The sequence below is a fragment of the Colossoma macropomum genome, unplaced genomic scaffold, assembly GCF_904425465.1.
Source record: "Colossoma macropomum unplaced genomic scaffold, Colossoma_macropomum, whole genome shotgun sequence".
NCBI lineage: Eukaryota > Metazoa > Chordata > Actinopteri > Characiformes > Serrasalmidae > Colossoma > Colossoma macropomum.
The window spans coordinates 15,012,788-15,027,242 of record NW_023494786.1 but is presented as its reverse complement, the minus strand read 5'-3'; the positions used below and the strand labels follow the sequence as shown (position 1 = coordinate 15,027,242).

The following is a 14,455-nucleotide window of genomic DNA, read 5'->3' as shown; positions in this document are numbered from 1 at the left end:
TTAAAAATAGATCTAGAAGAATCTTCCAAATGACACCTGTCTAAGCTTGCACTGTGTCGTCAGGAGATCAGGAGATGCACGTTTCTGTCCCAGCGATGCTGAGAGCATAATTGGCCCTGCTTATCTGGTTGTGGGGGGTGCACAAATATGTGACTTGTTGAATTAAAAAAATGTTGCACTCAGTGTCTGTTTCAGCTTCTAACACCATAGCTCCAATTTCTACTTACACCAACGAGAGCATTAGCCTGGTGCAGTAGCAACACTGTCTCTGACCTAGCTATTATCTGTAATTTGCTTCCAGATCACTCCCCATGTGGTTAATAGCATGTAATTTTCTTCTTCTGTTTAAAACATGATGAGAGTAAAAAATCTCAAGGTGAGAGTCCAGATCAGATGTTTATTGGAGTGTAAAGTTGTTCATGTTGAAATGATGTCTTTTAGGACTAGACATGTGATGTGCTTGCATATTTGCTGGGTTTACAGCCAACAGCTGATGTAATTTCGGCGCTCACAAGCAACTTCTGCATTCATTTTACATGCTCAGACCAAAGGGAGTGTTCTGAGAATTGCAACATGTATGCGTTATTAATAAACTGCTCACGAAGAAGCTCCCAGTAGGTTCGAAAGGTGACCTTGCAACACCTTAAGCTGAAGAATAGTGCCATGTTGTATTACTGTTTTCAGTCAACAGCCCTCTGTTTAGTACTCGAATATATATATGATATATTTCTTGAATGGCTTGTCTGGCCATGTTGTGTACGCACATGCATGTTGGTGTACACTGATGGTTGTGTGCACACGTTGTTGAGTGATCTCAAGCAGACTTGCTTATGTAGGTTTGACACTGTGTGAAAATGATGATCTCTACAAAAACTTGAATGTAGCTGCTACACCTATACTACAGTGTCATAGTGTAAATATCCTAATGTAGCACTTTATTTGATCCATGTTACTTAAATAGTCCACTGATTTAAAATGTAAAATGACAGTTTGGCCCATTAAAGAGCAAATAATTTTGTTTATATGGCAAGTTTGGCTAATAAAAAGTGCTGGAAGTGTGTTCATTTACCCCACACAGTGTAAGCCTCAGATAAAAAAAAATAGACTGTAAATAAATCTGAATTAGTCATAAATATTCATGATTCATCCCTATAAGTAAATGTTTCAGAATGTGTGGTGATTTAGGCATCCACTTTGCACAATGCTAATTGGTGCAGTTAAGTTTCCATTAATTGGGAGGATTGTGTAAATTTGATTTTTTGCCAACAGTTCCTTTGGCATACATGTGCTGAGGTGTGTGTGTGTGTGTGTGTGTGTGTGTGTGTGTGTGTGTGTGTGTGTGGAGGTGCGCGCTTGTTTCTCGTAGCTCCGGCTCATTCACACTCCACCCATCCCCCTTGTCACTTATCTTTCTCACCTTGTTTGCACTAGCTAGCCTCAAAACCTGTCAGTGCTGACCGGTGGCATCCACGAGTGTTTCAGTGAGAGTAATTCTCTCTCGCCCGCACCCTCATCCCTGTGGTGTGTGCAGTGAGGCAAGCAGCAAAGGCCAGCTCTCTATATAAGTGTGAACTATGGCTGTGCAATTTGGACAGGTTACCACATTGTGATTATATTGCAGGGTTCAACAATTCAAAATTGCTGAATGCCTGGGGAAAGTAAAATGCTAATTCAAGACAACAGTGTTAAAAATCACTTACAAGCTGATGTTTCGATGTTTCTGGGGACAGTCGATTCCTTAGGCTATGCTGACTTCAGAGTAAAATTAGCTTATAGTGTTGTTTTAAACATTTGTGGCTTCATGATATGAATGACTCAAGCTTTGCTCCAAAAAATACATAAATTGTACATAATATTAATAAATCCAGCTAAACAGGGCAAATTATCAGAAATTAATCTAGAATGTCTGAGATTTGGTCAGGATAAGTCCGGCATGAAAAAACTAAGTTACTTGGCTCATTTACATATTGCAGCCTTCTGCGATATCAGTATTGCAGATGTGGATATTACAATAACAATTAGCAAAAGATAGATTGTGCAGCCCTGTTGTAAACCGCTGAGTCTGCCTTGCCTCCATGTCCTCAGAGACTCCAGCCTCCGCGCATTCACTTCCTCCGCCCTTCAGCAGCCACGACACCAGCGTCAACTCTCAGCAAACGCCTGCCGTCATCACACACCTCCCTCCCCTCACACACTGACACACATTCTCAGCACTCTAAAGCGAGCCATCGCCGTGGAGACTGAGCTCGGTGTGTTCCGCAGCCCGCTGCTTCTCTCCCTCATCAGAGGCTAAAAATAGGCGGCCAGCTCGCAGCAAGCAGCTCCTCGGAATATTGATCATGACCCGGCCCACTAACACAAGGACAGCAACAACGTCCTGACTGCACTGGGTCAGTCGTCCGTTATATGAGGCCTGCTCTGTCGGTTATGTTCTAGTGTCCTGTTTCACCCTGTTGAACTTTCTCTCTATTCTTTGCCAAGCTCTTTTGTCTGAAGCACACATGGCTCTGAGTATTTTGATTCTTTTTCTTTCTGTTTTTTTCACTCCAGTTTTCTTTTCAGTGTAGGTGACCCACTTATCCTAGTTACCATGGGAACCATCTATGACAACCCGATTCATATTTAATAATACTGTCACCCTCAAGGTCACGTTAGCAGATTAATAGACCTGGTTAAAATATTAGATTAATTAGAGCTAATGTGCTCATCTCTCTTGAACAAATTGTGATTTATTAATTGATACTGAAAAAATGTGGTAAAATGTAATGCTTTTGAAGTTGTTAGTATTGCCAGAGAAAAATCCCCCCACGTGATTGTATCCCTCTTCATTGGCAAACTCAGCTTTTTGGGCAAGATGTATGCCTGGTTTAACTCTGGCCTTTCTCCTTAGCTCTGTCCCTCAGAGAGTCCGACTGTGCTATCAGCACTCTGACGTTACTGCATTATGGCACTGCAATTCATCTTACATTTCCTATCTGCTGCATGGACCTCTGGGTAAGGACAGACATGACCATGACCTCCGTCTCCATGTATGGTGTTCTTGCTGTAGGAAAGAATCTCTCCGTAGGCTTCTGTAGAGGGAATCGACAAATTAATGGAAATGTTAATCAATATGCAGGTATATTAATTAATATTTATGACATTCAGGACTGAAGCAACTCCTTCATTAGAATTCTGTTCACCTTTATGTTGAAGCGTTTCTAGTGGAGCCATGCTGGTAACTGAGAGCATGCATAGTGGACAAAGCTTTCTTTAGTTTCTTCTAGGGCAATCATACAATTAAAATAATCATGAATAATTGCATTAGTTTGTTAATCACAATTATTTGCATTGTCAGTTTGTGCAAATTTGACCCTAAATAGAGTTTTCCCCCCATTTAAACAGCAGTGCTTTTGTTAGCTATGTGAGTGGACAAAGTAACCTTCATCAAAATGTGTTTATTACCTGCAGTAATGCAACATGAACCTGATTGTGAACGTAGTTTCAAGGTTTCATAATCGAAGGCGAGCAAAAGCAAAAGTGTGCACTGCCTAAAGGTAGCTGGAAATAACTTTGGTTTTATTAAGTGAGCCATCAGTAGAAACTGTCATTTAAAAGTTGAATTTAAAAATAGCCCTACAGTTGCAGAGTAATAGTAACATACACAGCGTGAGCAGCTGGGCTTCAGGCTGGTACTGTGAAAATTTCAGAAGTTCAAATTAGGAAAATCCATTAACTTGTTTAAAAAATTAGTGGTATTAATAATTTATCACACTAATACATAATCAGTGTTATTAATGACAACACTAGTTTGCTTATCATAAAACCCCATTTAGATGTAGGTAAAGAGGTGACTTCTCATACTGCACTGCTTTCTTCAGCTGCTCTGTGTTGTAATTGTAGTGTTATAAAATACTGTGTTCATTAACATTGGCTTTGGTTACAAAATGACTGCCAGTCCCTGCTGGAAATGTCATCTTTTCTGAAACCAACATGGTGCATTCTTCGAGTTTGAGTCACAGAGGTCAAAATTGAATTCTGTGGTCATTTTTAGCATGTTCATTTTCCTGTTTATGTGCCCCAGTCAATGAACCTTGACTTTCAGTCTTGATTCCTCCTTCCTGAGGTAGCTTTTCCTGCCATCTCCCTTCACACATTAAGCATTTTGAGTATTGTGTGACTGGAACACTACAATATGAGAACCTTACTCACCTACTTTGAAAGTTTCCTCTTTTCTCGTTATATTTCTTTAAGTAAGAAATAATAAAACAAATGTGTATGTATAAATACTACAGCTGCCCAAATCAAATTAACGTGATAAATTATTGAAGGCAATTATTAATTCTTAGTTAGAAACATCCATATTAGTTCAGGCCGAAACAGAACTGCTTGTGTGCTGTATGTTACTATGGTAGAATATGTGATTGAAGCCTTCTTGTTCAAATACACCTTTTAATTGTCTTAAAAAAAGGCTTTGGCAGACTACGCTGGACAGTGGTCATGGAAAAAAATAAAAATAAACACATGGCAAATAAGCTATATGAATGAGAATGAGAGGACAATCCTGGAGGAGTTGGACCCATTAACTGAGTCACTGGTGAGAACATGCAGCTACTGTTGCTCTCACTGGACATCAGTGATGAAAACTGGAAACTGCGTTTATTCCATGGAAATCATATCATTTTCATGCTGAGCTTCTTGTGATTGATGTTTTGTTCACATGATGAAAATGATGTTATTGAATTATTAAATGTAGTAAATGCTATGAATGAAACTTTTTTGTCCACTCATATAACAATATACACTGCTCTATAAATGGAAAACATCTGTCTTTAGGGTCAGATTGGAGCAAGTAATACAAAAGCAATAATAGTTTGAATCATTTGAAAGCTCTGGTGGATACAATTTTAAATACAAATTGTAGTCACTTCAAAATATGACTTAAAATACGAAAAATATTTTTCCTCATCATTTTTGTCATTCTCTGCACATCTTTGGTTTTCTTTAAATGCAGTCCCCCACTTCTCATCTTGCTGTTCATTTGAGTAGAGCTTAGGCTGCTTGTGATGTGGAAAGTACACATGCTCCAGGTACTCTCGCAGCTCTGGAGAGAGAGAGTGAGAACTGTGGTGATAAGCTCCTCTCTGCAGGTGTTTCTTAGGGCACGTTGTGAGCTGCCAGCTCAACAACACAGCAGCATTTTACACGCCAAGACATGGTTCCTAGCTCTTATATCGAGATACTCCTACACACAGTCAGACCCCTTCTTTCAGAGGTGCCAGACACCCCCCCCTCTGAGGGAAGTGTCTAATTACATCTGTTGGAGGTGTGAATGTAGACGCCTTAATTACACCTATCTCCCCACTTTCTCCCTTTTCTCCTTTGCACGTGCTCTCAGTGCCGCAGAATGCATTAGGGACTGGAGAGTGGGTGTAAACAGAGGAGTTCCTGGTGTTGATAATGCACACGTTCCTGCCATTAGAGAGTCGCTGTAAATGGAGAGCTGTGGGTCTTTTATGTCTCTCCATCAGTGTGGACATCCTGGTGATCAGCGCTAATGAACTGAAAGTCGACACGCAGCACGTTTCACTGATGAGCGTAATGCAATACTTCTTTATTGACCCCTCTCTCTCTCCCTCTCTCTCTCTTTCTCTCTCTGTCTGTCTTATGTCTCTTCTCTCTTTCTTTGTTTCTCTCTCTTTTTCTTTCTTTCTTTCTCTCTTTCTCTATATTTTTGGCTATTCTGTCTTTCCCTCCCCAGGTTGAACTTTAAGGACCCAGAGGCGGTCCGTTCTCTGACCTGTACTCTATTGAAAGAGGACTTTGGCCTGACTATAGAGATTCCTCTGGAGCGCCTAATCCCCACCGTCCCACTGCGCCTCAACTACATCCACTGGGTGGAGGACCTGACTGAGGGCCAGGGCAGCCCACGCAGGGGCATCGACATCGGTATGCACTGCCAATATGAGAAAATATGATTTCCAAACACAATCAAGCATCAGTGTGGACAGCCGGATCCTGTTGGGTTTGGAGATCAAATATTTGTCTGATTAAATTCCAGTTCAGATGTGAAGGTGTGAACGTTGTCACTGGTTTCTCATAGCCATTCTAACACTTCTAATGGATTTTGGCCCACCTTTACCTGTACGTTAAGGCGTACCCTAAATATAGACAGTCAGCCTAACAAGTGTGATTTGCTTCTTTAATTTTGCTCGGGAACTGGTGAAATGTAAGCAAAAGTACACTGTGAAAACCAGCAGTACCTTTGTCCATTTGAGATTACTTCACTTGGTGATTTGAGACAAATTTGTCATGATTTAGGCATGAAGTTTGCACAGTGCTAATTGATTGGGTTTAAGCTTCCATTACTGATTAGTTACATTAGTGTCCTAGCTCCAGACCAAAATAAAGAGATGAGTATCAGACACCAAGCATATCATGGCTGATACAATACAATTAGGGTAAGGGGGAACTTGTGTGAATTATTTTTTGCTGAACTGTTCCTTTAATGCAGCACTACACATCCCAGCTTCAGTATAAATCTCCCCACAAGCCCTCCAGCTGTTGGATCAGGTCATGGCAGAGCTACTGGTGGGTTTACTGCTAGGCACACGTCTGTTGGAGAGTTGGGCTGTGCTGGCAACATGTCTCTCAGTGAATCCTCTGCCATCAGGATGCTCCTGTATCTGCTCTGCTTTTTTCTCACTTCTCTGGGGAAGCAGTTCAAATCCTCACGCAGCTGTTCCTCTGTTTATCTTTCCTATCACAGTGCGTCTGTTATTAAGTAGAGGCTCTGTTATTGAGTTAGCTCCCTCATTGAAGAATTTGGTTCTATTTGCAGCTTTACTGTCAGACACATGATGAATAGTCATGGGCTAACTGCTTAGCTCTGGCCTTTTGGGACATTTTGACTGCACACAACCCTGTATGTCTGTTAGTCACTCTGGGAGGATCTGTTTGAAGCGTGGGTGACTAGATAATAGATGAGCAGAGCTGGCCTACCTCCACTTTATTACATTACATGTGCAATCCGTCACCCTGTTTGGCCACCTCTGACAGTTCAGGTCATCACTCTGACTCTGCTGAGCTCAGACGGTGTAATAGTTCAGTTTGGATTTAGTTTGGAGCTTTGCACATCTGTGTATACTAATAGTATAATCGTTATGTGTAATAAATGTTTTTCCATGTAATTTTCTTATTGGGAAATTCAGGTTTTGTTACTTTTCAGACTGAATTTTGAAGGGGCTGTATCTTAGATTTTTCTTGGATTTAGTTTTTTTCACTTAAAACCACTTTTTGGTTCATTTTTGATGACTTAAAAAAAATGTGTATACTTTTTTTTTTCCCCCAGTGGTCACCATGAAAACGAAAAAGATTTTCACCATTTTTTTTTCAGTTGTAAAGGAATCGATTTCTCATCTGTTCTTTTCCTTTTACTATAATAACAGTAGTTGCGTAAATGAAGTAGATGTTATTGACAATCAGTTGCTTCAGTGAATTGTTGTTGTGTAAGGTCCTTCTTCAGTTACAGTAAAGTAGTTCCACTTAAAAGAAGCGCTGCATACATAAGGAAACATTTTATATCTAACAGTGTGAGAAAGCAGTATGTAATCTCTTTGTCCCTTGTTTGTATGTGTGTATATGCAGGTACCGGTGCCTCCTGTATTTACCCCCTACTGGGAGCCTCAATGAATGGCTGGTACTTTCTTGCCACAGAGGTGGATGACATCTGTTATAATTACGCCAAGAAGAACGTAGAACAGAACAACATGGCAGACCTCATTAAGGGTGTGTGTTTGTGTGTGTTTCATTGGAATTTGGTCCTCGTTTTTGTGTGTAGTTTGACTGGTGTGCGCTGTGTGTGTTGCAGTGGTGAAGGTGCCTCAGAAGACCTTGCTGATGGATGCATTAAAGGACGAGTCTGTTGTCTATGACTTCTGCATGTGTAACCCTCCTTTCTTTGCGAACCAGTTAGAGGCTAAGGTACTGCACGGTACTCTCCATTCACATAATCCTGTGTTGTTCAGGTCAGACATGAGCAAGTCAGGTCAAGTCAAGTCAAATTTATTTGTATAGCGCTTTTTACAACTGATGTGACAAAGCAGCCCTTGGACCATTTTCATTCAGGGTAAAAGCTGTGCATCCCCACTAGCTTGATATTTCCAGCATATCTACCTTATCTGAAGCAACAGTCTGTGCAGGCCTGTCATTGTGGTTGAATATGTTTGTTTTGAAAAACCGAGAGCTGCAACAGCAACAACGCTTGACAATGCTTATTTTCCATCTAACAATACATCACTTCTTTAAAAACATCTAAAAAGACATCTAAAAAAAAACGCATCTAAAATACGCTTTTTCGTTCCTGTGGTTATTGTTTGAAATTTTTGAAAATTAAAATTTCTCTGCATTTTGGCCTGCTGACTACACAAAAACTTGAACACTAAAACAGACCTTTTGGAAAACATTCACCAGAGAGGAGGAGTTTTCTGTGTTTTTGGTGTGCACAAGTAAAATGGAATCTTTTTAACATGTCCAGTATTGCGTTTCAAAACTCAAGTGTTTATCATGGCTGATACCCGGGCTGTTTCTGTGCTGTCAGTAATATCTGGCTCGAAATTTGAAATTAACCTGTGCTAGAGAAAAAAAATGATCCTTTATTGTTTCTGCACCTTTCACACTGTTTTTGTTTCACATGCTCCATCAGGGGGTGAACTCAAGGAACTCTCGCAGACCCCCACCCAGCTCTGTCAACACAGGGGGAGTGACTGAGATCATGGCTGAGGGTGGTGAGCTGGAGTTTGTGAAAAGGATAATCCACGACAGTCTGCAGCTCAAGAGGAGGCTCAGGTTAGACAAACACACGCACACTGACCTGAGACCCTCGTTAGACTCCCAGTGGTGCCATCAGCCATCCGTAGCCAGGTCCAGGAAGGTGAAATTATTGTGTTTTTTTTTATTGCAGTGGGAAAGATGTAGTTTCCAACTTAGGGGTCTACTGGGACACGTAGACAGAGTCAGGCAGTTAGCATTCTATTTCAAAAATGTTGCTTGACAATGCTGGGTGGACAGCAGTTTGAAAAGATGCAGTGGTTAGAATCACGTACACTGGAGAAACCTAGATTTGGACCTCAGCTCTCCTAGGCTGGTAGTTATGGGGGATGCTTAGAACAATGGGAATGAATGTAATTAAATTGGAGTGAACGAAAGAAACATATATTTTAACCACCCACTGCATCCCTGTGAAGCTGGTCAGTGATGAAACATGAAAGATGTACACAGCCCATCAAAAGTTTGGAGACATATAGCTTTTTAAAATGGTTGTAATAAGTAGAAGTGTTTTCTTTGCCTGTTTTTTGATTGTTTGATTGTTTTTGAATATTTTATCCTTTTTACTCAGGCATTTTAGTGGTGTAGACGTCAGCGTCCGCACTCTAAAAAGAAGTCTTCAACTCCGTAAACCATGTGCTCTAGTGGTTGTGACACAAAGTGGTTGTTAATGGTTAAAGTAACACATCAAATGTGTCGAAAGCAAGCAGAAATAATACTGCTGGAGTTGCAAATCCATGATGCTGCATCAGCCTTTGCTACATAAAAAACCATGAGCATGCATGTAAATCATTAAGTACTTACTTTTGTTGTCTGAAAAACTGATTCTGTAAGAGTAACAATAGGAGGTGACTTATATTCCTGTGCATTCATTTGCTCATTCAAGATGGCGCTACATGGTAAAACATTATTTTAGGCTTTGTTAGATCCTTTGTGTGTCGTTTGAAAATAGATGTGATGACAGCAATTAAAGATAGCACAAAGGAATAAAAAAACTGCCCATCAAAAAAAAATGGCAGATTGCATCAGCAATTGCAATCTGCCATAAAATTTTATTAATGGTGCACCTCAAATAGTCACTGATGTATAGGCTACTAAATTCAACCAAGCTATCAAAGACACAATTTATCTGAACTGCATATTTTTATGAATGTGCAAAATATGAAGAGGACAATGCCACAGCGATTGGCTCACATACCAGGTAACACCAAGACACCGAATTGCATATTCACTTCATTATCATTTTTCAAAACAATAATCATCAGAAGAGGTTTTCCCAGTTTTTAAACGGAAAAGTCTCGCTGTAGAGACAACTGCAGCGCAACTGTAGGAGATAAGTAGGCATGTTTAGGCGTTTTGGTATCCCTTCTGTAAGAGCGCATTTAACAGTTAACCTTTTCCCCCTCTACGTGATGAAGTTAGAGACTAACCCGATTTATTTAATATATTTAATAAAAACATCATAAGTACATTTTTGACAAATTGTCTTCATTTAATACGATAAACAACAGAGCCCTCCCTCAGCAGCTATAACTGCTGCACCCACTTTCTTCAGTTTTTGACAGCATTCCTGAGATGCTCTGTTAAACCTCTTGCAGTATGATTCAGAGGTTTGTGGAAGTGATTGGATGCACTTTTTGAACCTTTCAATGTAGCTCCTCAAAGAGCCATACAGTTGGGATTAAGAAATGGGGGCATTCCTTTGCAGAGGCTGCCTTTCTGTCTTCTTCCAGTCACTATCATGATGGAACGCAAGATGGACCCCTAGAAATATCCCTTGACATTTGACAGCCTTCAGCTTGTACGACAGTGTAAATAGCGTTAACAGTAGCCAGTTAACAGGCTCTGCCTCTGTGCTCTGGTCCTGTGTGTTATGGGCTTTTTTCTCGGTCCTCTGGAGGTTCAGAGGGGACTGTGCTGGCCTGTTAAAGGGGGCAAGGCAGATGGGGGCAGAGATGGAACTGTCATCCAGAGTTTGTTTAATTAATTGGCAGACAAAGTAAACAGTTACCCATGCAGCATCCGGCCTGCTTGACGGGAGCAGGTGCGTGTGCATGCGTGCTTGTGTTTTAGATTGTGTGTGTGTGTGCGCGCATGTGTATGCCCCCTATGCCAGAACTGTCAGTGGAGTCACTGGAGTGAGACAAGCAGGGAGGGGGAGTGTAGCAGCCCACATTAAACCTGATTAACAAAGCCACACCTGGGACCCCCAAGGGATCAGATATCTCAGAGTATGTGAGGGGGCTGGTTACACTTTGTGGATTTTTACGCTTTTTAGGATTTGAGAGAGCGTGTGCAGTAATACCTTTGTGTATTTCTTAATGCTGATTTTTGCTTCTGCAAAGATGCATGTAAACATATTTGTGTCAAGATGCAGGGAGGGGGTTTATAGCTAAGTGTAGCTTCCAGAGGCCACAACCTGCACACCTAATGCCTCATATGAATCTGTAGCGCTGTGCATCAAGCAGACATTGACTGGTTATCCAGTAGTGACTGGAGATGGGACAAGTCACAAACAATACTCAACCCGAACCAGAAATGGCACAGAATCCAAACGGGGCAAGTCAAGGATGAACTGGCAGAAGAGGTGTGCTGTTTTAAAACCATTTAAATGACACACCACCAAAATATTACAAAAACAGTGAAATGGGGCTCCCGAGTGGCACAACCGTCTAAGCGTTGGTCCCATCATCAGGAGATCACAAGTTCGATCCCTGGTGATGCTACAGCCATCCGTGGCCAGGAGTCCAAGAGAACACAATTGGCCTCGCTCTCTGGGTGGGTAGGAACCCCCCCCCCTTCTCCCCCCCATCACTCAGCACAACGCTAGTCAGCGCAGGCGTCTGTTAGCTGATGTAACAGAACTGGTGGTTGGCGCTTTCCTCCGAGCGTGTTAAGCTGTCCAGTGACGCTGTGTGAGCAGCAGTTCGAAAAGAAGCGGTGGAGCTTCACAGGTCTCGGAGGAAGCCTGTGCTAGCCCTCACCCTCCTAGCGTTGGTAGTATTGTGTGATTAGGGGAGTCCTAACTAGCGGGTGGAATTGGAGACGGCTAAATTGGGGAGAACAATGGGTAAAAATCCAAGTGAAATAAATATTACCTATTGGAGGCTGAAAGAGAGGGAAAATGTAAGACTTGGCACTTTGATTTCTGTATATTCTGCTTCAGACTAGATGTTCTGATTAGATATTATATAGAGAACTATATTTTTGATGTCACATTTTACACAGTGAAGTGAAGACGGCCATGTTGGCTCTCTGCACTGTAAAATAAATGCTTGTCTATGAGCAAAATGTTAACATATTTCCAAAAAATGCAGATATAACCAAAATGCTGAGGTGTACTGTGTGTTTCTGCAGCAGTATTCAGTTAATGGGCTGTGGCAAGATATTTCAAGTATTCATGTTAACGCTCTATTTTATGACTAATATAACCTAATCTATGCTATCTGATCCATTATTTCTCAGGAACAGGTACAGCTATTTGACTATGTACATCAGAACTGTGTGTGTATAAATCATGTATAAATCAACCTTTAGGGTTTAGCACACTCAGCTCACCATTTGATTCATGATACTGGGTTCATGAACCTGTAATCTGTGATACACCACTTGAATGAAGAAAAATATAATGTAATATCCATGTTGTCCAATCTACCAATAAGATTATAGCTGGGAGTGTGACGTTTGATTCAACATGGTAGTGTGGGTTCAGTTGACGTTAGAACATAATGTTCAGTAAAAGTTGTGTTTGTAGTATATTGTCATTTTTAATTTGCCCACAAAGCTGTAATTAATCTTAAATGACAGAATACCAATCTCCAAAAACGCATGTTAATGCAGGGTGTAAACAGGCCCTATATATACCATCCCTGGTCTTTGATAAAGCTTGCAGGTAGCGTTCTAGTCTAGTCACATTGAGCTGGGTGGGTTTCTCTGTGTTGCGGTTAGGTAAACAGATGAGTGACTTCCACTGGGAGGATGGATTCTCTTTGGTGTGTGTTCTGAGTCGTTTCCTCTCTAGTGGGTCAGGAACGGGAGGCAGGCTGTCAGTGTAAAGTGTGTGTGTGTGTGTGTTTGCTGGCAGGTGTCTCAGGACCCAGCCAGACTCTCTGATTGGCCTTCTGAGATCACTCTTCCTGTCCAACTCTACAGATCTGTAATTAGTGCCAGTCTTCTCCCAGCCACCCCCCTCCATCTCTCTCTCTCACACACACGCACACTCTAAATACTGCTCTGATTTCACTAAATGCCAAGTGCTTCTTATTCACACTGTAATTGCTACCACTTCCTCCTTAGAATCAGCTAAAAGAAAAGAATTCAGTAAAATTGTTCTTTGGTCGGTGCTGTTCAGATTCGGCAGAGTGCAGTCCGTTACATGCGAGTGTGCCTCAGCCCCCCTCTGATCGACAGAGTGGGGAACATCTGTGGATATTAGGACTCTTTAATATTTCATACAGCAAAATGAAATGAATTCTGTAGGCCCCCAGGCTTCCGTGGCACATGCACCCCCTGAGGAGCTGGGGGTTGGCCCTTAGAGCAGGAAATAGAGATTGTGCCAGTCTCGCTCCAGACTACAGCCAGGCCAGTGTATTTTTTGGCCGTTATTAAGGGTCTCTGAGTTTATTTCTGGAAATCTTGTCATTAAAACACAGATAAGGTCTCTTTAAATGGGAAATCAGTGCATGTTTCAAAATTTCTGCATAATTCAGTTGCTAATATCAAAGTCATTTAGAATGGCTTGGAGTGGAATGGGCCGTTTTACGAAAACTTACAGACAGTCAGAATTGTTCACATTGGTAGCCAAACATCTAAACAGCTGAATGCCTGAATGCCTTTGAAAGCTACTGCACAGAAAGCTAGTGCACAAAGGGGTTATATGCATGTTGCCTGATGCCTGAGACATTGTTTTATGGGTAGTTTTTTGTTTTATACATTTATGTATAAAAACTCAGAAGACATCTGTATCCACTGGTTGTTCTGGACAGCAGTTAAAACTAAATTTATGTCGTTGACATCATGATCCCTTGTTCATATCACCACCACTGTCAAGAATAGTGGGTAAGTTTCTGTGCAATGAACGATTTCATATCAGACCACTCTGAATGACTTTGTTACATCTCAACAATTGAGTTAGATACATACATGCATACATACATCATCTAAACCGCTTATCCTTCTGGGTCGCGGTGGGGTGCTGGAGCCTATCCCAGCTGTCATTGGGCGGAAGGCAGGATATACCCTGGACAGGTCGCCAGTCCATCGCAGGGCAGACAGAGAGACATACACAATCACACACACACTCACACCTAGGGGCAATTTTAGCATGTCCAATCAGCCTGACTGCATGTTTTTGGACTGTGGGAGGGAACCCACGCAGACACGGGGAGAACAGGCAAACTCCACACAGAAATGACCCTGGCCGCCCCGCTGGGAATCAAACCCAGGCCCTTCTTGCTGTGAGGCGACAGCGCTACCCACTGCGCCACTGTCCCGCCCGAGTTAGATACAAATTTTGAAAAATTGGTGAGATTCCACTTTTAGTGTCATGTAAGAAAACACATTCAGGAGTTTTTTTTTGTTTTTTTGTTTTTTGTTTTTTTTTTGGTTTGTTTTTCGTTTTTTAAATTTTTTTTTTAAATCATTTTGAAAG

At 41.4% G+C, this 14,455-nt stretch overlaps 1 protein-coding gene across 1 annotated transcript in view; it reads left to right on the top strand.

Moving 5' to 3' along the window:
* The window catches only part of mettl16 (methyltransferase like 16), a 43,066-nt gene that overhangs the window by 14,317 nt on the left and 14,294 nt on the right, over positions 1-14,455 (top strand). Inside the window, 4 exon segments of the mRNA XM_036561828.1 lie at positions 5,741-5,928; positions 7,627-7,767; positions 7,850-7,962; positions 8,684-8,826. Of these exon segments, the coding sequence (XP_036417721.1) occupies positions 5,741-5,928; positions 7,627-7,767; positions 7,850-7,962; positions 8,684-8,826 (585 nt within the window).